The sequence below is a fragment of the Archocentrus centrarchus genome, chromosome 1, assembly GCF_007364275.1.
Source record: "Archocentrus centrarchus isolate MPI-CPG fArcCen1 chromosome 1, fArcCen1, whole genome shotgun sequence".
Taxonomy (NCBI): domain Eukaryota; kingdom Metazoa; phylum Chordata; class Actinopteri; order Cichliformes; family Cichlidae; genus Archocentrus; species Archocentrus centrarchus.
In genome coordinates, this window is record NC_044346.1 from 15,279,928 (window position 1) to 15,300,237 (window position 20,310).

Genomic DNA, 20,310 nt, shown 5'->3' on the forward strand with positions numbered 1-20,310 from the left:
ACAGAATTGAGGACTTGGAAAAGCAGTACTAGAGACAGTTTGTGAAAATGGATCAAATTTGGCACGGTGGTGTTATCAAATATCTGCAGAAAAAGGCATCAGCCCCCAAAGACATTCACGCTGACATGGTTGCTACATTAGAGGACGATGCTCCAGCTTTATCAACTGTGCAGAAGTGGGCAGCTGAATTCAAGAGGGGTGGGGAGAGCTTTGAAGATGACCCAACTTTTGACGCCTGATCAAAAGTGCACCAGACTGGTCATGTCACAAGTGAACTTGGCACTTTTTAAAGCAAATCCAGACAGTATTCTTGAACAGTTCCTCACCCATGATGAATGTTGGGTTCCCCACTTTGAGCCAGAGACCAAATGGCAGTCCATGCAATGGAAACACCCGTCTTCTCTCCCACCAAAGAAGGCCAGGGTGGTGTCATCGGCAGAGAAGGTGGTGGTCTCAGTCTTCTGGGATGCAATGAGCATCGTGTTCATTGACTACCTTCAAAAAGGCCATACTATCAGTGGAGAATACTACGCCAACTTGCTGAGGCAGCTGCAAAAGGCAATCAAATCAAAACAGCCTGGAAAACTGAAAAAAAAAAAAAAACTTAATATGAACATAATTAACTCAGGGCTGTTGAACTGGACTCGATTAGTTTTGTTTAAGTGAACTTTGTGCAGGAATAATTTTGTGTTTATTTGCTCTTTTTCTTAGAATCTACTTTTCCCACAAGGTGCATACACTGCATATGATGTTATGAATCTGGAACAACTGCTGAGGGGTCAGACATGGTGTGATGTCAAGTTCTTATCTGCGTCACTGTGAACTTCAGTCGCCAGCTGACGTCACCACACTCCCACCTGTGCCCCCCCCCAAAGCACTTCTTTAACATTAAATTAAAAGTTGTCTGACTGTGACATAATAGAAATCATAAATGAGGGGCTACAGAGGAAAAACAGCATGACACAATAATGCTGCTGATAACACAGAAGGGTAATTTGCAGTGAGGCTCGGCCATAAAGTCTATGGAACAGATCGTGATTTAGCCGGTCGGCTCCAACCACTGTTATTCACAAGCTTTTTGCTGTCATTGGCTGAGAGAGAGAGGACGAGCCTCCTGCGAACCCTGATACTGCTCTGTTATCACTGCTGTTTGTGGCACACGGTTCATCTGATCAATTAAATAATTCAGTATTAAGTCAGATCCAGAATAGAAATAAAATCGGTTGATATGCAAATTCTACCAACTGAAATGAATGAGAATACAAACTGTGCAGATTATATTTGAAGACAATAAGATAATGTTTAGAAATAACACCAATTAGTGACACTTTTGAAAAACTTGGTGAAAATAATTTTGAGTTTCAGTCACACAATGACGCAGTTATGCAGTTTGTTTTTCTGAAAAGTGCCCCCTGTGTGAGGCAACTTGAACATTGACTTTCTGACAGTCAGTGGACTTTGAGGTGTACTGGAGTACACAGTAACGCCTCTCTAAGGATGTCATAAAAAAAAAAAAAAAAAAGCTTGAAAATATATAAATCCAGCGCAAATGACGCGTCTTTCCTTTGTGCTGAACGGGGCCTTCTGTGGATTATAATCTGACCTATCGCAATTCTGCTTGATCCCAAAAAAAAGCCTGAAGAACAAAGGAAAATTTTAATTTTAGACCACAAACGTAAGTGTGTTTTTTATATCTTGAGCATCAGTCCACTTTGATTACTGATTAACCTGTCATTTAAAAAGACAAATGATTTGTGCATGAGGTTAATGTTTATGTAGTTGCAAAAAGTCTATATTGAATTTTATTTAAAATACGGTATGTCTGTGCCTGTGTGTGGACGCTTACCTGTCACCCCAGCAATAGGAAACATGGTCGGACTTAAACCTTCAGAAGTTCCTCCTCCTTTGGGGGTGAAGATGGCGAGTGCTGGAGCAGCAGCCTGTATAGCCGACATCGTCACATTTCCTCTGGACACAGCCAAAGTCAGACTACAGGTACTAACTGTATTGTGAATATGATCTTCAGCCACTCTTGTTTTGCTGTAGACCACTTAAGGTGATGTTTGTATTATTGACAGAGCAGTCACGTTTTTCCACTTCAGCACCTCTGAATCAACTGAACTTTACCTTTCTGCTGCCACAGGCTCTATAAAGTTTAATTTTGAGTACAATGTGTGACCCCAGATTCAAGGAGAGAAGAAGGCAGTGGGAGGCATCCGCTACAAAGGGGTGTTTGGGACCATCAGCACCATGATCCGAACAGAGGGGCCCAAGTCTCTGTATAATGGTCTGGTTGCTGGGCTGCAGAGACAGATGTGCTTCGCCTCTGTCAGAATCGGCCTCTATGACAATGTTAAACATTTCTACACTGGTGGTAAAGACAGTAAGTGGCTACTTTTCAAAAATTAATTCAACTTTCATAATTTGTCTAACTAGTGACAATCATGACTTCTAGTTCAATACCCAGCTGTCAAAATCAAAAAGATGTCTATCAGAGGGTTACAATCAGTCTCACACATCACACCCTGAGCTCTCAGATAATGAATTCAGATGAGGGAACTTTAAATTTTTTTTTTTTTTTTTTTTTAAAGAACAAAGGAGGGCTCCATCCTGCAGGACAGACAAACATAATTTAAGCAGAAAACAGAGAAAAAAAGACTATTAAAGTGTGATAAGAGATTTAGGGAAAGTGTTTGAACATTATCTCCCTTAAATCCGCTCTCTCGAAACTGATAAAGGATTCTTGCAGTCTGGGTAGCTGAATCTGTTTCTTATCTTCCTGTTAAAGGTGATGCTAAATTAGAAGTTCTCAAATCTGTAATTAAATGCAACAACTGAGTCTCTCCTCCTCTTTAGACCCTGGCGTAGTGGTACGTATCCTGGCTGGCTGCACTACAGGTGCTATGGCAGTGTCGTTTGCACAACCCACCGACGTGGTCAAGGTTCGATTCCAAGCCCAGATGAATCTGGATGGAGTGGCTCGTCGCTACAGCGGCACCATGCAGGCTTACAGACAAATTTTCCAACACGAGGGCCTGCGTGGACTCTGGAAAGGTACCCTTTTTGATTCTTGCACATTATAAAAAGACGACAGGAAATCCTTTATCAATAATGATCAAAGTATCTGTTTCCTTCAGGAACGTTACCTAACATCACAAGAAACGCACTGGTAAATTGCACAGAGTTGGTTACATACGACCTGATAAAGGAGGCCATCCTCAGACACAAGCTGATGTCAGGTAAGGTCAGCTCATGTGTGTTTGCCTGAGCTATGCAATTTCACAACACACATGATGGAGTCCCTGAGAGACAGCTGATTGGCAGAAATCCACACACCCTCTCATCTCTTTAACTGATAACACAACAGGCTACTACAGTACAGGACACAATGTATTTTCTCTTCACAGTGCAGTGAGTACAACAGTAATAAATTAGTACATATGTCAATCCTTTATATTGCCCCATTCACAGGATTACACAATCTACGGACACGCTTTTCTATACTGCACAACTAAGAGCAAAGATCCTCTTATTATTGCCATTCACCCAGATCTTTTCCGACTCTGTCCGCAGACAATCTGCCGTGCCACTTTGTGTCTGCGTTTGGCGCCGGCTTCGTTACTACAGTGATCGCCTCCCCGGTAGACGTGGTAAAAACGAGATACATGAACTCACCACCTGGCCAGTATAAGAGTGCCATCAACTGTGCATGGACCATGTTAACTAAAGAGGGGCCAACAGCATTCTACAAAGGGTAAGCCTCTTCATCTGTGCCTCCAGCAACAAACTCTTAAGAGATTTAAGCTTTCGCTCTTCACTTTTCCCTTTTTTTTTTTTTGATTTGTAGATTTGTGCCGTCATTCCTGAGGCTGGGATCGTGGAATATTGTGATGTTCGTCTCCTTCGAACAAATCAAAAGGGCCATGATGGTCACAAAGCGGAGGACTGAAGTGATAAATTGAGATTCCTCAGTCAAAGTTTGACTGTAAAGCCTGAACCACCACTGGATTGGAACCTGAATGAGGAAACCCTAGTATCAATTTCTTGTTTTAGCCTTATTCAACAGATCCCCGATCCTGTGGTGACAAAGGAGAAAATCCTTTGTTGAAAAAGGATTGCCTTCTGAAAAAGTATTGACTTTATGTGCATGAAGACACGCACACTTAACCTTTTATATTTATAATTTGCCACAATGAGCCCATTCCACGTGTTGTGGAAGGGAATATTACACAAACATGCCAAGTCTGCACTGAGCCCTGTATATCTAAATCTGCCAATTTTATATGCCAGCCAGCTTAAACCAGTGAGCCTTTACACAAAATGAATGGTACTCATAATAAAGTCTAAAAAAAATATTATATATTATATATATATATATATAAAAAAGACTTGCTTTACAGACTCAGATTTGCTTGTTTTTCCTGCCTGTTAACACAAGGACACAAAGCACTTTTCAAAACAATTTACTACCTTGGGAGTCAGACGTGAGTCCTTACATCCATTCCTCAAATGTAAACCACAGAATTAAAAGATTAGGTCATAAAAATTCAGTATCAGTCTGACAACATACAACATTATGAAAACAGGGGCTTATTAACATTTAGAGTTCCACATCACTAACATATTTTACAATACATATGAAATTAATGACATCAGCGGGGACATGTTAAACCATGCAAGACTTAAGATGACAGCACCACAAGGGAAAAATAAAGTGGAAATCATTCCTCACATTAATTTTTTGCCATTTTCTCTTAACGTAAACGTCAAATTCCTGAGCAGGACTACTGTCCTTTCTGTCTGTAAATGTAACAATTTGGCTGCATGCTCGTTCAAAGTGCTTAAAGCCTCACAAAACGACAGATCCATTACTTTCACTACAGTCGTCTTTATGAATGAAAACCTTATGGAATGGTCATTTTTGAGGTAACGGGTGTTGGATTTGTGCTCAGTTTGCCAAACATTAAATATCATTATAAGAATGATAAGTGCATTACGAATGAACCAGAAAACCAAACAAAAGAGAATTTATTTGTTTGGATCTTGTTTGGAGGGGCTGACCAGCTGCAGTCTGCTTTTAGAGTTTTAATACTCAGCTATGCTCATGAGAAACTTTCCTGCTTCCTTCTACCCAACCATACAGAGAATGCTCTTGAAATTATTTGGGTTTTTTTTAGTTTTTGGAGTTGACAGTCAGTGTGAGACACACACCGGGGTCCTGTAGATGTGTCCTGACTATGTTATGGAATTTCTCTCTGTATTGGTTGAACTGCATGATGCTCTCTGGTTCTTCTGCAATCCAGAACTTATCAAATTCATACGCCAGATAACCTGGAAGAAGGAAACACACATTTTTGAAAATTTTATTTAAAAAAAAAAAAAAAAAAAAAGAAAAAAAAAGAAGATGTTTTTGTGTGTATACATTCACCAACCACTGCCTTAGATACACGTGTTCAACTGCTCTTTAATGCAAACAGTTAATCACACAGCAGCAACTCAGTGCATTTAGTATGCAGAGGAGAATCTCTCAACACACAACACAATGAACCTTGAAGCAGCTGGGCTACAGTAGCTGAAGAGCACACTAAGTGCCACTCCTGTCAGCTAAGAACAGGAAATCGATGCTACAATTCACACAGGTTCACCAATATTGGGCAACAGAAGATTGGAAAAAATGTTGCCTGGTCTGATGAGTCTCGATTTCTGATGCAACATTTGGATAATAGGGTCAGAATTTTGGCCTAATCAACATGAAAGCCTGCCTTGTATCAATAATTTAGGCTGGTGGTGGTGTATTGGTGTGGGGAATAAGTTTCTCAGCACACTTTGGGCCACTTAGTGCCAACTGAGCATTGTTTAAATGCCACAACCTACCAGACTACTGTTGCTGACCACGTCCATCCCTTTATGACCACAGTGTACCCATCATCTGATGGCTGCTTCCAGCAGGATAACACACCATGTCACAAAGCTCAAATCATCTGAAACTGGTTTCTTGAACAGGATAATGAGTTCACTGTAGTCAAATGACCTCCACAGTCACCAGATCTCGATCCAATAGAGCACTTTTGAGATGCGGCAGAATGGGAGATTTGTATCATGGATCAACTGTGCAGCAACTCCAAGATGATATCATGACAAATATGGGCCAAAATCTCTGAGAAAGGTTTTCAGCACCTTGTGGAATCTAGGCCACAAAGAATTAAGGCAATTCTGACTGTAAACGAGGGTCCAACCCAGGACTAGCAACATGTACCTAACAAAGTCACTGGTGAGTGTATAATCAGAGGGATAGAAGAAAAAAAAAGTGATTTGACTACTCACAGTACAGCTGATGAAAGTGCTGGAGCACAGGCGTGCCCTGGACTGTATTGTAGAAATGTGGCTTCAAAGCACCACTCTTTAACAGGCTGTAGGCCATCTCTGTCAAGTTAATCCCAACTATAGCATATGAATACCTAAAAAAATAATCACAGCCCACAATGAGTACAGAATGAACCCTAGAAATGAGAGGTCATACTGTGCATATGGTTATAACATGCTGTACAACAAGAGCACTGCCTATCAGGGCAAAATATGCCTGTCGCACTGTATTAACCCTGTTTGTTGTCACCCAGCTTTTGATTGGACACCGTTTTTCTATTTTAAGTAACGGTGACCTTGATCTAGATCCAGTGACCCCATATACAAGCCCAACCTTGCTTTGGTCATAAGTTATCTACCCATGAAGTTCGGTAAGCATAGGCCAAACACTTCTCGAGTTATTGAGCGGACACTTCAATGGACTCCGCCCAACATGGATGTTGACATAATATGTCCCATCTTTCGACAGCTTATAAAAAATTAACAAAGTCTACATCATATGACACAAACACCAGAGGAAAATATATTAACTGAAAGTCTCTTACCCTAGTTTAGGATGGTTTGCATGAGACAACACCTGACGAGCCTCTGTTGTGTAGTTTTCACTGAAAAATCTGCAAACACATCAGTTTGATTATTGCCTCTCTTTAACTTAAAAAAAAAAAAAAAAAAAAAATTAAACATTTTAAGTCTTCATTAGTAAAAATGTTGAGATCACATCTTGTAAAGTGCAACTTGATTAAATAAAATTATTCATTTGTGTGAGTGGTACTGCTTTGATAAAATCTGACATATCATTTGTTATTTTGTGAACTCTTGTCAATCGAAGAGACTGATGTCAAACCAGAGCCTGAGGTGTTGGACGTTGTTTTTATATTCCTTCAACCTCAAAGTCAAGCACGTCTGACACACTGTCACGCTCTCTTTGAGGTGTTGAATATTGGTTATGCTTGCACATTATTCAACACTTAGAGGTGGAGGTGTTATGAGCACCTCGGTGCACTGACACATTTGCCTTCTGACAGTTTCTTTTTATAATCCTGATTAACTTTCGCTCTCTTTCTTGGAAATCTTCCTACAGACGATGTTTGTCTTTAGTTGCTTCCTGTAACGTTTAATTATTAGTTGAGTTGGGAGTTACCGACAGTCCCGTTTTCAGTCTTGGTTTCATTGTTTTTTTTTTGTTTTTTTTTTAACATTAGTTTATTGGAAAACCCTTTTAGTAATACATGTCTATTGAGAGTATAATTAAAAATATTCCATATCAAAACTTGAGTGGAATATGATATTAGTGGTTGTTGTTGCTCCTTGTACATGAGTCTGGCTTAATTTTTAGACAGAGAGCACATGCAATATAAAAATTCTGCAAATTCAGCCCAAAGAGCAAACTGATGCAAAAACAAGTTTCCAAGAATCCCCAAATTTCATTACAGGACCTGCAAGTAACTCTTGTGAGTTAGTGTGTGTCAAAGTTCATGCATCTACAATCAGTCAGAGATTGTACAAATATGACCTGCATAGCAGACGTTCCAGGAAAAACCCTTTGGTGTCCAATTAAAAAAAAAAAAAAAAAAAAAAAAAAACCATCACAGCATCATTACAGTTTGCCAATTAATACAGAGGCAAAGACAAGACCTTTTAGTGTGCTATGGACGCACGGATCGGGTGGCTTTGCAGTCTCAGGAAGTGGGCAGGTTGCAGCTTTTGATCTATGACAGAGATCTTAAAAGATACTGTGAGGCTAAAAGATGAAGTTGAACCAGAAGGGAGCCTTTCAAAATTATCATGAATCTAATTAAATGAGCAAATCCACCAAATAATGGCTCAAAAAGAAATGGAGCATTATGGGATGGCCTAGACAAAACCCAGATTTAATTCCCCTAAAATGTTGTGGGAGGAGGGCCTTTGAAACTAGCAGAACATGCAAGAAAACCCTAAAGCATTTAAACACTGAATGAAAGGAATTTTCCATGGAAGAGTGATCAAAAAAAATCTCAGCAAGCCGATTACTCTCGGAAGTCATTTCTGTTTAACAGAGCAATATAAGCTCCTAATGACAAAAGGAGTTCTTACTTTTTTCACAAAAGTATAACATATATTGATATTTGTGTTCATTTTCTTTGCAGCTGCAATCAAGTGAATCACCTTTAGGCATAGGCACTCCATCAAACAGGAGGCCTGCAGATGACTCTTCACACAATGGCACTAGTACTCACACGAGGTTGATCAGGCCCAGCAGGCCCATTCCTCTGAAGTCAGTCTTGGGGTCATCCCCTTGGAATCCGATGTCTCCCCACTGTTTGGTTATCCTGGACTCCAGTTTGACTGTTGGCATCAAAAGGTCCCACAGCTAAAAAAATACAAAAAAAAAAAAACATGCAGGAACAAACCTGTTCATTGCAATGACTTGCAAATACAACTATGCCCAATATGACCTTGTGCCAACATTACGGATTCATATTCAATACTTAATCTGTTAAACAGATTACAATTGACCTACCAATGCAAACAATATGTTGAACTGTGGTATATTCACAATGTTAATCAGTGTTTTAAAAATCCAAAGATTAATGCAAAATGCTACGTTTAGTAGAGTGCAGAAATAATAATAATAATAATAATAATAATAAGTATTTTGGCAGCTCACAAATCATGGCTCAAGTCTCATCTTAACAAAAAGCCTGGACATATGTGAACAACAACAGCTTCACTGCTTTGATCCAGAAGCAAAAATCCACACCTTCAAAAGCATGGCCTCGTGTTCAGGGTTGTCTGAGTTGAAGACTTCCTTTCTCAAGTCTTCTACAGATATATACAAGCTGCTGTACCCTGTTATCTGTAGCAGGCAGATGTGGAGGCTCTCTCTGAACCTGAAAAATAAGATAAATTCCATTTGTAGTTCATCTTTAAATCAATATCACTCTTAAATCAAAGAACTGCAGGTAACAAGAGAAATAACCTTACTTGGGATCTTTTGCAGGTTTGATGTTCTTCACTTTCATAATTTGATCCACACATTGCTCTAGGCTATCCTTACTGGTTTCTAGAGCTGCTCTTAAAACCTGGAGAGGAAGAGCGCACACTGAAGTTATAATACAAAGAGCCACCGGACAGAAATCTGGCACAAATGCTGCTGGACAATCTTCAACCACTGTGGAAATGAGCGTTTTTCAAAGTCAACCTCAGAAAAAGATGACACAGCAAATCTCTTTTTACACCAGACAGACTATCAATCAGAAGATGCTTACTAAGCTACATATGCAGACATGACATCTTGAGTTAGTTCATTCAAACTTGGCAAGTGCGGTGAAAGATAAACATTGATTAATCTGAGAGGATATGTTGCGCAATGAAAGATAAAGAGGTCAAAAGTGAATGAAAGGGTGATTCCTTTCCATATCTGTGGACTTACAAAGTTTTCAGATAACCTGAAAATCCACAATACACCCGCCCTGATGACTTTATACTGGCTCCCTACACATTCTTAGTCTTCACATATTCAACATTTTTTCACATTTTTGACACCGAACATCTTTTATGGGCCTCAGACTCCACCGTATTACAATTTAAACTGCAACAGGAAATCACAGAAGATCAACAGATTATCATAATCATCGCCAATTAATTTGTTTTTCAGCAGCTTTATAAAGAGGCTTGAACAATATATCACAATTAGTTCGCAACTACAGCAGGTAAGCCTGAAACAAAAACTAACAGTGATAATATGTCCTTACCTCATTCTTTGATGACTGAAGAGCATACTCTGCAAGAGAACATAACAAGCATATTAATACCACAAAGAAAATGTACACTTTGATCCAGAAGTCGAGCCGATTTGGGATGGTTTAACTCACCTGCTTTTGTAGTCCTTGCTGCCCCTGGCTTGTATCCAGAGCATATTCGCTGTAGCTCACATGTCGCTGTTGCTTGTCTGATGAGCCATTTCAGCCAGTATCTCAAGAAGGATGTGTAAATATACTCCCAGATATACCCAAACATCTTCTAGGACACAAGCAGGGAAAAAGAAAAAAGAAAAAAAAAAAAAAAAAAAAATCACAAATCACTAGGAGGAAAATTATATTTCATCTGAAATATCACAAAACTACTCTGGCGTTTAAGTTATGTGATCAAAGCTGCTGAATGATCTTCATGAAGACTTGCAGAGAGGAGAGATAGTGGATATATTGAAAAAAGGTTGAGGAAAAGAGGAAGACCACAGCAAAGATTCATGGATGCAGTGAAGGAGGACATGCAGAAGGAAGCTGAGGATAGCGAGAGATGGAGGCAGATGATCCGCTGTGGCGACCCCTAAAGGGAGCCGCTGAAAAGAGTCATGCCCATATTCATGTTTACCTACGGTTTAAAAAAAATAAACCAATTAGATAAATTATTAGTGTGGTTGCAGCTGGTTTAGCTCAAGCTATTCTAATTCAGTTTATATGCAAAAGGACACTTTTTTTTTTTTACCAATTACAATACAATCTATGCTAATTCTAATGCAGTAAACTACATGAAACCAAGAAGAGTTTCTTATTGTTGTCCTCCATTTTGCAAACATGACCAGATTATTAATTCAATTCAGGTTTATTTGTGTACTACCAATTCACAACATTTGCCTCAAGGTGCTGGATACTATAAGGTAAAGCCCCTACAGTATTGAAGAAAACCCCAGCAATCAAGGGACTATGAACAAGCACTTAGTGCCAGTGGGAAAGAAGAACTCCCTTTTGACAGGAAGAAACCTCCAGCAGACCCACGGTCAGGGACGGGCAGCCATCTGTGACTACCTGCTGGAGGGGTGGTTGAGGGAAAGGAGAAGAGAGCAGAGGGAGACAGGACAAATGGCCCACTATGGGAGAGGCAAGACAAAAACTTAGTGACATGCATTAGTGGTTTATAGACACGTGGGGAATTAAAAGAGGTGAGGGTGAATAAGTGGTGATGATGGTGGTGAAGAAGTGCTCAGTGGATCATGGAGTCCTACAACAATCTGAGCCTACGACAGTACAACTAAGGGATAGTTCAGGTTCACCTGATTTGATTTTTATCAAAAAAGGAAGTTTTGAATAATTTTTTTCAGTTCTAAAGTACATAATATAACCAACACTTATAACAATGTAAATAAATGCACATGAACATTACAGGTACCCATAAGTTAGTCCAACACCTCTAACTTGTATATAACTGTGGATTTGATTGTTGAGTTGAGCTTGCATGTTACAGACACACTTCGCTAATGTCCGTCACAGTAACAATGGCCACGTTTTGGAGCCACTGAAGGAATACTCTGCAACTAGAAGAGCAATACATTACTCGGTATAAGAGATTAGTTCATCGTGGGTCACCACTAGATGCAAATTCCCAACTTAGAATTAAAAGCCTTGCGCAAATATGAGAGAGGAGCCCACGCTTCTACAGCCAAAACAATGGCTGGCATTGATGCTAATGCTAACTTCGGACATACGTGGTCATTCCGTTCATTTACAGAGACTTTGTAAGTTTAACGAGGATTTCAAAAGCAGTGCATGTTAATACTAGCAAACTGCTAGAGAGCTACTTTTGATACTAATTCAGTAACTGAACATACTGGCTCCCCAAAATGACCGTTAGGACAACAGGTTGTCATTGTAACGTCTGGCTGGTAGCTAGCCACACTACGTTAACCTATATTAAGTTTCGTCGCAGTAGTTGATGTGTTGGATACCGTGAGCGAGTAGTGATGATATTCTTACCCTCTCGTCGCAGGGAAAGTGTTGCCAGACCCGGGTTACAGCCTAACTTATCCGCAGACGTTAGGTCAGGTTAGCGACGTTTCTCCTGACAGGCTGGCTGCGATGCCTTCACGGTCTCTACGCGGTATTCAGTATATGCCACGCACACAGCCACACAAGCCTACCAGATGAAACCAAGCAGGCTTCGCTTTTTAACCACGACTTAGAGATTTTTCTAAATATTTAATTATGGAGTTAAAACAGGCATGCCAGTGTACGACACGGACCTCAAAACTCGAGTTGGATTTATCGTTAGGCCTGAATGACATGATGTCTTTGAACGTAGCACTTCATATTTTGAACCACGTTTTGAGCGCTGCTGCAGCGCCATCTACTGTCCGCAGTGGTCATGACTGTGCCGAGCTTGTTATAAAAAAGGTTATTTCACGAGCATTTTACTAAAAATGGACTAAAACTTAAACTAGGCACCAAAATAATATTTTAGTTAACTACAGTAAGGATAAAAACTAGACTAGAAGGGAATTTGTGTACCGAAAATACAAAAATAAAATATATAGAAAAGGTCTTTTTTTGAAACTGTCAATTCAATCAAATTTCATTCTAAACAAAAACAGAACTGAAAAAAACACAGAAAATAATGTCAACTAAAGTAAAGCTAATCGTTAAACATTAAATATTGAAACAAGTATACCTTCACTGAAAACTAACTGGAACTAAACTGAAAACATAAAATTGAAATCAAAGCTAATTAAAAAAAAAAATTACTCTGATAACTAATTATAGTTTTTGCATTACAAGAAAATTCAGACCGCAGCTATAGTTGCTGGGTGCTTTTATCCGCAAATCAAATAATCAGATATTAACCACAAGATGATGCCAAATTCACAAAATGAGACTGTGTGCTACACAGTGTAGTAGTCTATCAAAGGGCTAAAAAATAGTCATATTATGTTGCTGATAATGGTCAATAAGGTTGCATTATTCCATTCTCTGTTCAATTTGTTTTTAAATGGTGGCAACAGACGGCACATAACAACCCACCGCTGTGTCCAAAGGGGTTGCACAAAAGCCCTCTCCCTTAAGCTGTAATCTGATTTATCGACAATGTATGCAACCTATTCTGAGATGCTTACCAATGGTGCTCTCAGCTGTAATTAAGTCACAGTCTGCTTTCTCACCTAATCAGTCCCTCTGGGCTTTTAAAAGCAGGACGTCTATCACATACGATTACTGCAATCCAAGCCCTGCCGCAGAACCAGGCTATATTTAAAAAAGGAATTTAGATTGTATCAACAGTGTGATAGATCAGCCGAGGATGAAACAGAGAGCAGACTATAATGCTACAATTTAGTTTTAGCAACCCTGATAGGATTGCACAAAAATCTTTCAAAAGCACTTGATGTTATAGATGAAGTGCTACTAAAGGTTGGTGCTCTCTCTCTCTCTCTCAGCAGGTTCACCCACAGTACCATTATCCAGGATGAGATGTAGAAGGGGTGTCACATTTTCTGTTCTGAGAAAACTAAAGCAAAGATCCCATAATATCAGCAGTACAAAAACTTCTATAAGACAAAATGAATCAATATTATCACCTAAACTGATCCATATGAACATGTTTGATTGGTGTCTCTGTGGGAAGGATAGCATTGTTTAAGTGCCTTCCAAAAGCTTTCTGCCACTAAATGAGCCATACTACCTTTGCTGCAGTTAGAGGTTTTCCACTTCAACGTAAAAAAACAGTGTGGTTGTTGTCTTCCTTGATTCATTCATTCTGATTCTTTTAATCTGCTAGTAATTACAACAATCGTCTGTAAAGGACACTGAAAATGGGGAAATGCTTGTTATCTTTCCCACAGCCCGAGGAGAGTAATCAAGACATCCTTGTTTAAATGTGTACCCCCGTTCCACCTCATCCAGCACAGTGGTTCCCAAATTTGGGGGTTTATGGCTCCTTAAACTCCTGTTTGTAGACTCATTACATTCCTGTGAGCTCTGCTTATTATTGTTCCTCTATGTTTCTCCCCTCTGTCATCTGTTATTCCTCCCCTCAGCGAGTTCTGGCAGATGGCTGCCCCTCCCTGAGTCTGGTTCTGCTTGACGTCATTTTCATATTAAAAGGGAGTTCTTATTCCCCACTGTTGCCAAGATACTTGCTCATAATGGACTGTCATATCTTTGAGGTTCTCTCTAATATTATATGATCTTTACATTAGACTATAACATAATGGCATAAACTGTTACCGTGAACTGGCTCAATGTGGGATTTATAACTACAGCAAAATAAATGCACACTTTTTTGTAAAGTCAAAGTCAACTTTATTGTCAGTTCTACAGTATGTAGAAGATACACAGTATAGAAACTTGCCCCCACCCCCCAACCCATGGTGTGCAAAATATAAGAAAAATAAAAATAAATATGAGGTATCAAAGAATAAATATGAATGACACAATTTGTGTGTGTGTGTGTGTGTGTGTGTGTGTGTGTGTGTGTGTGTGTGTGTGTGTGTGTGTGTGTGTGTAGAAAGCAGAAAGTGTATTTTGTCATTCTTCTCATTTACAATATTGATCAACAGTACGTGTTTATGTAACCACGTGAGCCAAATTCCTCTTTGTGTTATCAAAAAAGTTTATTATCTCATGCTATCGCAGACTCAGTTTTAAAACACGTGATTATCATTTGATCATTTATACTGAATGTTCAGCCACAGTAATAGTTAATAAAACAATTCTAACCAGGATGCTCTTATCTTAAAGGTTCTTTATTCACCAGACCTCCTGAAAGCACAGAGAAATGTTTCTTCATTTTGAAAATGATGTAATTGTAAAGTAAATGTACGTGATCCCATCCAGAGACATAACCTGATCTCGCTTAATGCACGCTTCCAAAGAACCACATAAAAGTCCAGCGACGATCCATTTCTGAATGACACAAATGGGAGCAGCAAAAATAAAGCCTCTCCTCTCGGAATATTATAGGCTGCCTTATGAGGCAGAAAGCGCAGAGAAGTAAAAGTAATGAATTTCAGGAGCAAGTGACCCTCCTGTGAAAGCCTGCGGCTGTTACAATGCTGCCTGCATTGCCCCCCCGCACCCCCATTCATCCATTCATCTGGTTAACTCTGGATTGCCCTGTCAGGACCAGTTCAGTCTGGGATAGCACAAACCATGTGCGACCCATTTCATGAACGTTCCCCTCCTTTTTTTTTTTTTTTTTTTTTAAGCACAAGCCAACGGCGATGAAGACCTCGGAGGCAGCGGTGACTCATTGCGCACGGTCGGTCAGTCAGGGTGCTTAAATTTTGTGCCTGATTGTGGAGGATCGATACCTCTGAAACCCATATTCTGCTGGAAGGCGTGGCTTGGTGTCATAGACACACGGTTGACTTTCTTTCCATAATCATTTCTAGTTTTTTTTTTTTTTTTGGTTTTTTTTTGTCTCGTCTCACTGACGCGGACGCGCACTCGGCACCCCACGGCACGGGACATAAATCGCCTCTCAAGGTAAGCCGCCTTCATCTTTTAAGCAAGGCTGCTCTCTTAGTCTGAGATGTTAAATTCGCCCGCAAGGTCAAATCAAACCAGCAAACATCAGTGGCTTCTGATATGTTGAACTGGGGCAAGAGGCTACAGTGCGTGACATAGATCTTAATTGGCCTGAATAGATCGTGTGCATCACTTGCATGTAGGATATTTTATCTGCGCCGTTTTGCATGAATTCATAGTCTGCATACAGACTGTTCACTCTTTCGGTTATTTCTTAACTGCTGCAGGCAAGGAAGAAAAAAAAAGAAAAAAAGAAGCGCAGACACCGAGGCGTTTAATTGTCGAATATCTAATTACAGCCAGGATATGCTTTCCATAAATATTTGCGCTTTGACAACAGACAGGCAGATGCATAGTGTCAGAGCACAAACAAATGGGCTCCACCTGTCCATGACCCAAACCGGTAACCTACTATTCTGTGTTTTTCAAGTCACGCGTAGAAAAATATGCTCTATAGGTGCGTCAGATTATCATCGTTAAATGAGTGTGACAGGAATGATTATTCTTCTTGGCTTATGAGACATACGTATGACCCGGAGAAGCTGTCATGTTTCTTGTTGTTGCACCTAAAGAAGAGGATACTGTTGTGAGGAAAGAGAATGCCTCAAAAGATTAGAATGATATTAAGATTACTTTTACTAAAACAGTTATTCTGCACAGAATAGATGGTCATCAGTAAATGCCACTGAAATGGAAAAGGCCAATTAATCCTCTCTTAAGTGGCACCTATTGAATTATCATTCAATGTGTTCATTTTCTTTATGCATAGCCTGAAGGCTGTTTTCCATGATTAAATCCTTGACCACAGCACAGTTCATTTGTCTGACTCCAAAGGGTCACACATTTCAGATGTCTGCTCAGTGCTGGGACATTACTTGCAGAACTGGCCCAATACTTTTGCACAGTCAGGAGAGGGAGACTGAGTTGAAACCATTCATCAGGTCTTGGATGAAGAAACTGTTGGTCACTGCACAGAATTTGAAACTGATAAAGGACACGAGGGTGTTGCTGACTTGGAAACCGCTTGTGTTTGTCACAAAAAGGGCTCAGTGACAAAAAAAACCAAATAGTTCAACTTTAAATGAGCGATTGTGAGTGTTTTTCAGTCGCTCAGGTATTTATTTGAAATCTATGCAATTATGTTAGACACAGAGATTAAAGGATAATTGAAATATATTATTACTAAGTGGTTAGCTTGCCATTGGCAATATCTCACAGGATCCCAACACAGTGAGGAGCATTTAATTAAACCGAGTCAATAGGCTAGCATGGTTTGACTCAGTTCATCTCATTCATTAATCATTCTCTCTTTCTATGCTGTAATATTCACTTATGATCATTTCAGCTGATTTGGGAATGATGCGCTGTGGGAATATTTATTTACATTAGGATTTGCAGAACAAGAAAAAATAGTGGTTAGATCAAACACCACTGAATGTGAAGTATCCACAGTTTCAATCAAACATCTATTTTATCTGTAAGCACTTTCAGTCTACATATGTCACAGTCTGCCATCAGTCAAGCAGTTTGATGTAAATAATGCCATGGATGCTTATAAAACACATTGCATTTGGAGGTTTCCACAGTTTGGAAACAAGTCCAGTTTAGAGGAGAATGTTGAGTTGAGTGAACCCCGCCATTAATATTATTATTATTATTATGATTATACATTACAACTTATAAATTAATTTGATTGTTAAGTTTAGAATCAAATATTTTACTTTTTATTAAACCAGTGGTGAATGTAGGCAGGTACAGGTCACTGACTGTTCTGGTTCTTGGTTCTTTATTCTGCCAAATTTAATTGCATGTTAATGATTGTTGAGGGAAACTGTGGAAAATCATTTTACATGAATTCATCTTAAACTGGAGTGCTATAAGAGTTTGGTCTGGTTATACTGATTTAAATAAAGGTGTAATTTTTGTTATAAGCTTAATGAGTATTAAAAAAAAAAACTAAGTCTACTTCTATTTTCCTCCTTCAGGAACTTTTAAACAGTTACTGATTGCACACCGTGCATCTGTTTCCATCTTTGGATATACGGCAATATTTGAAGACTAAAGCAGTGACTCCACCATGGGAACTAACCCAAAAAGGACAGTGACAGTCCAGATGGTGCCTCAGCTGGCTGGGGTGGACACACTGGGCAACAAGGAGTCTAATGCCAACTGGGCTAAAGAACCCAACCTCAAAGTCTCTCAGGTTTGTCCAAAACCCACCGTCAGATCTCCCGACAAGCAGGATAACCTATCTCTGACGCCTGCTAACGCCATCCCACACACACAAAAAACAGCCTGCAAGGGAGTGGAAGCAGTTTCCACTGTGTCAGACATATCAGTACAAGGCAATGGAAACCAAATAAAATCTGAGTATGTCACAGGTGGAGACCACCACACACCAAACCTGTCTGTAACAGGCCGAGATGTGGGTGAGGCAGGAGCTGACCAGCGGGATTCTAATGCTAACGTGAAAACATCAAGCCCAACTAATGAAAAGGGTGCGTGTAAGGCCAGTTCACTGTCTGCTGTCACAGCATCGGGAGTCGACATGCACAGCAGCGACTGCAAGATAAAAAGCCCAGTTGCACCAGAGGAGAAGCGCCCAAGGTTGACACCCTCGGCCGAAACCACAACACAAGAGAAAGGTCATAAACGTGTTTCTCCGAATGACAAAAAAAGTAATGACAGTGACTTCAGGAAAACAGCATCTGAAGTACAACAAGATAATAAAGGAATCATTTCTGACCCCAAAAACAAGGATACTGCTATAGCACAAAAAACTAAAGAGACTGATCACATGCAAAGTTGCTCATCAAGCTCTGTTTCTTTGCAAGATGCATCAAAACCTAAACAAAGCATGGAAACTCCACTAAGCTCAGCTAAACCTCCATCTAAGAGTAAGGATGCAGGAGCTGGGTCGACAAAGAAAAACTCATGTTCCCCAGACCCAGAGAAGGATTTCATGCCAGTAAAGAGATCACAAGTCTCCACAGATAAACATCAGCCAGTGTCCTCACAGAAAGACTCCTCCTCTCTGCCCCAGGCTACAAAAACCATGCAGGCATCCGGGCAGGTGGCTGAAGGCAGCAGCCAGATGGACACAGCTGTCCTTGAAGGGCAGCAGCACTGCAAGCTCTACACAGAGGCTTCGACAATGACCTCATCGCTATCACCAGCCCCACTCAAGAAGTGTCATGATATGGAGGTTCAGGCAGTTGCTAAAATGTGCAGTAAGGCTGTGGCCACAAGTCCAAGTCTGTTGCCCTTCCCTGTGACTCGCAGGCAGAGCAGCGGTGCAGTCTCTGGGGAGGAGAACCTGGCTGTACTCTACCAGGTGAAAGATGGTGCCTCGACTGATCCGAGGTCAGAGAGACTCACTGTTGAGGCACAGGTGTGCCCCAGCCAAAACACTGGTGTGGTTTTCCACTCAGAAACTTTGTCACAGCAGCATGACTCCAGGCTAGGAGCCAAGCCTAAAGAACCGGGCGCGGCTCCGTGCAACATCCAGCCAGTTTATCAAATCAACATTGAACACAGCAACCACAAGAAGCAAGGCGAGCTCCACAATCAAACCACTCTCCAGACATCTGCAGCAAAAACAGCCACTGCTGAAACTCCTTCTCTCAAATCAGGGATGCCCTTGGAGACAGCCGTTGTTTCTGTGTCTGGATCTGCTGACAGCAACAGTGCTGTGCTGTCCCTGCCAAAAACAACAACAACAACAACAGCAAACACCACATCCAAGTCAGATCTCACTAAAAATAGAGATGTGAGTGCAAAAGAAAAAATTGAAAAAGCAGGAAGCAAAGCGCAGCCTAAAGAGAGAAATTCTGGCAAGCAGAAGATAGAACCGGACAGAAATGATGAAGAGGATGATCAGTCACAGAAGCAGAAAGGAAAGAGCGTCCATGATGTTGTCTGGGATGAGCAGGGCATGACTTGGGAGGTCTACGGGGCTTCTGTTGACCCTGAATCCCTTGGCTTTGCAATTCAGAGCCATTTACAGAGCAAAATAAAGGAGCAGGAGAGGAAACTGATGGCCCAGACCTCCCTCCGAAAGTCAATCTCTGGTGTTGATTCGCCGCGATGTGGCAGTAAGAACAAAAGGAGGCAGCAGAACATTTTCAGGTCAATGCTGCAAAATGTCAGACGGCCCAACTGCTGTGTGCGCCCCCCTCCCTCCTCCGTCCTCGAGTAGCACAGGACAGAGGTAGCCATTGTCAGACTCCACCCTTTTCCTAGAGGTCAAAATGTTTGTCCTCCCCTCATCAAGATTTCAATGCCAAGTGAAACATTAATGGGACGCCGATCCCTGTAAGTAAGTATACTGGAATGTTGTAGCATAAAAGAGTCAAATACTTGTGATGTTTGTGATCCAACAAGGTAGGAAATAGAAATATAAAAAGGAAAAAAAAAAAAAAAAGATGTTTTCTAGAAATAGATATGAGAAAACAGTTTTTAAAAAACAAAGGCAATAACAGTGAAACGCATGTATTTACGTTGCAGTGACAGTTGTATGACCTAAAATGAAGTCCAGACCTTCACAGTAACAGGCGCTGATCATGGGATCGACATACTTACTGTCAGAATATTTGTGCAAATATATTCAGTCAACAACTCATTACATCTGGTGCATTTGGTATCTGTTTTTGAAGTGTTTTTTTGCAGGGCC

General features: G+C 40.4%; 3 protein-coding genes across 3 annotated transcripts; 2 read left to right on the forward strand and 1 right to left on the reverse strand.

The window, feature by feature from the left end:
• Positions 1 to 1,561: 1,561 nt before the first annotated feature.
• Positions 1,562 to 4,308, forward strand: ucp1 (uncoupling protein 1). Its single transcript, XM_030752036.1, has 7 exons — positions 1,562 to 1,675; positions 1,859 to 1,995; positions 2,185 to 2,383; positions 2,857 to 3,054; positions 3,138 to 3,239; positions 3,574 to 3,754; positions 3,848 to 4,308. Exons 2-7 carry the CDS (start codon positions 1,870 to 1,872, stop codon positions 3,960 to 3,962), a joined length of 921 nt encoding a protein of 306 aa, XP_030607896.1. The 5' UTR covers positions 1,562 to 1,675; positions 1,859 to 1,869; the 3' UTR covers positions 3,963 to 4,308.
• Positions 4,309 to 4,447: 139 nt separating this feature from the next.
• elmod2 (ELMO/CED-12 domain containing 2) lies at positions 4,448 to 12,293 on the reverse strand. The gene is made up of 9 exons (XM_030752152.1): positions 12,096 to 12,293; positions 10,218 to 10,362; positions 10,098 to 10,126; positions 9,328 to 9,425; positions 9,104 to 9,233; positions 8,580 to 8,713; positions 6,909 to 6,977; positions 6,325 to 6,458; positions 4,448 to 5,331 (listed from the first exon to the last, which is right to left on the reverse strand). Exons 2-9 carry the CDS (start codon positions 10,360 to 10,362, stop codon positions 5,174 to 5,176), a joined length of 897 nt encoding a protein of 298 aa, XP_030608012.1. The 5' UTR covers positions 12,096 to 12,293; the 3' UTR covers positions 4,448 to 5,173.
• Positions 12,294 to 15,535: 3,242 nt separating this feature from the next.
• Positions 15,536 to 20,076, forward strand: gprin3b (GPRIN family member 3b). The gene is made up of 2 exons (XM_030738250.1): positions 15,536 to 15,596; positions 17,624 to 20,076. The coding sequence occupies exon 2, from the start codon at positions 17,716 to 17,718 to the stop codon at positions 19,834 to 19,836; it is 2,121 nt and encodes a 706-aa protein (XP_030594110.1). The 5' UTR covers positions 15,536 to 15,596; positions 17,624 to 17,715; the 3' UTR covers positions 19,837 to 20,076.
• The last annotated feature ends 234 nt before the right edge of the window (positions 20,077 to 20,310 follow it).

What these genes read in the sequence shown, in the direction of transcription:
- elmod2 (XM_030752152.1), bottom strand. Translation starts at nt 10,362, where the DNA reads ATGTTTGGGTATATCTGGGAGTATATTTACACATCCTTCTTGAGATAC. An exon ending in AGCAAGGACTACAAAAGCAG is followed by an intron (nt 10,127 to 10,217) that starts GTGAGTTAAACC and finishes GTTCTCTTGCAG; the next exon opens with AGTATGCTCTTCAGTCATCA. An exon ending in ACGAGGCCATGCTTTTGAAG is followed by an intron (nt 8,714 to 9,103) that starts GTGTGGATTTTT and finishes GTATTTTTTTAG; the next exon opens with CTGTGGGACCTTTTGATGCC.
- gprin3b (XM_030738250.1), top strand. Translation starts at nt 17,716, where the DNA reads ATGGGAACTAACCCAAAAAGGACAGTGACAGTCCAGATGGTGCCTCAG.
- ucp1 (XM_030752036.1), top strand. Translation starts at nt 1,870, where the DNA reads ATGGTCGGACTTAAACCTTCAGAAGTTCCTCCTCCTTTGGGGGTGAAG. An exon ending in CCTGCGTGGACTCTGGAAAG is followed by an intron (nt 3,055 to 3,137) that starts GTACCCTTTTTG and finishes TGTTTCCTTCAG; the next exon opens with GAACGTTACCTAACATCACA. An exon ending in CCAACAGCATTCTACAAAGG is followed by an intron (nt 3,755 to 3,847) that starts GTAAGCCTCTTC and finishes TTTGATTTGTAG; the next exon opens with ATTTGTGCCGTCATTCCTGA.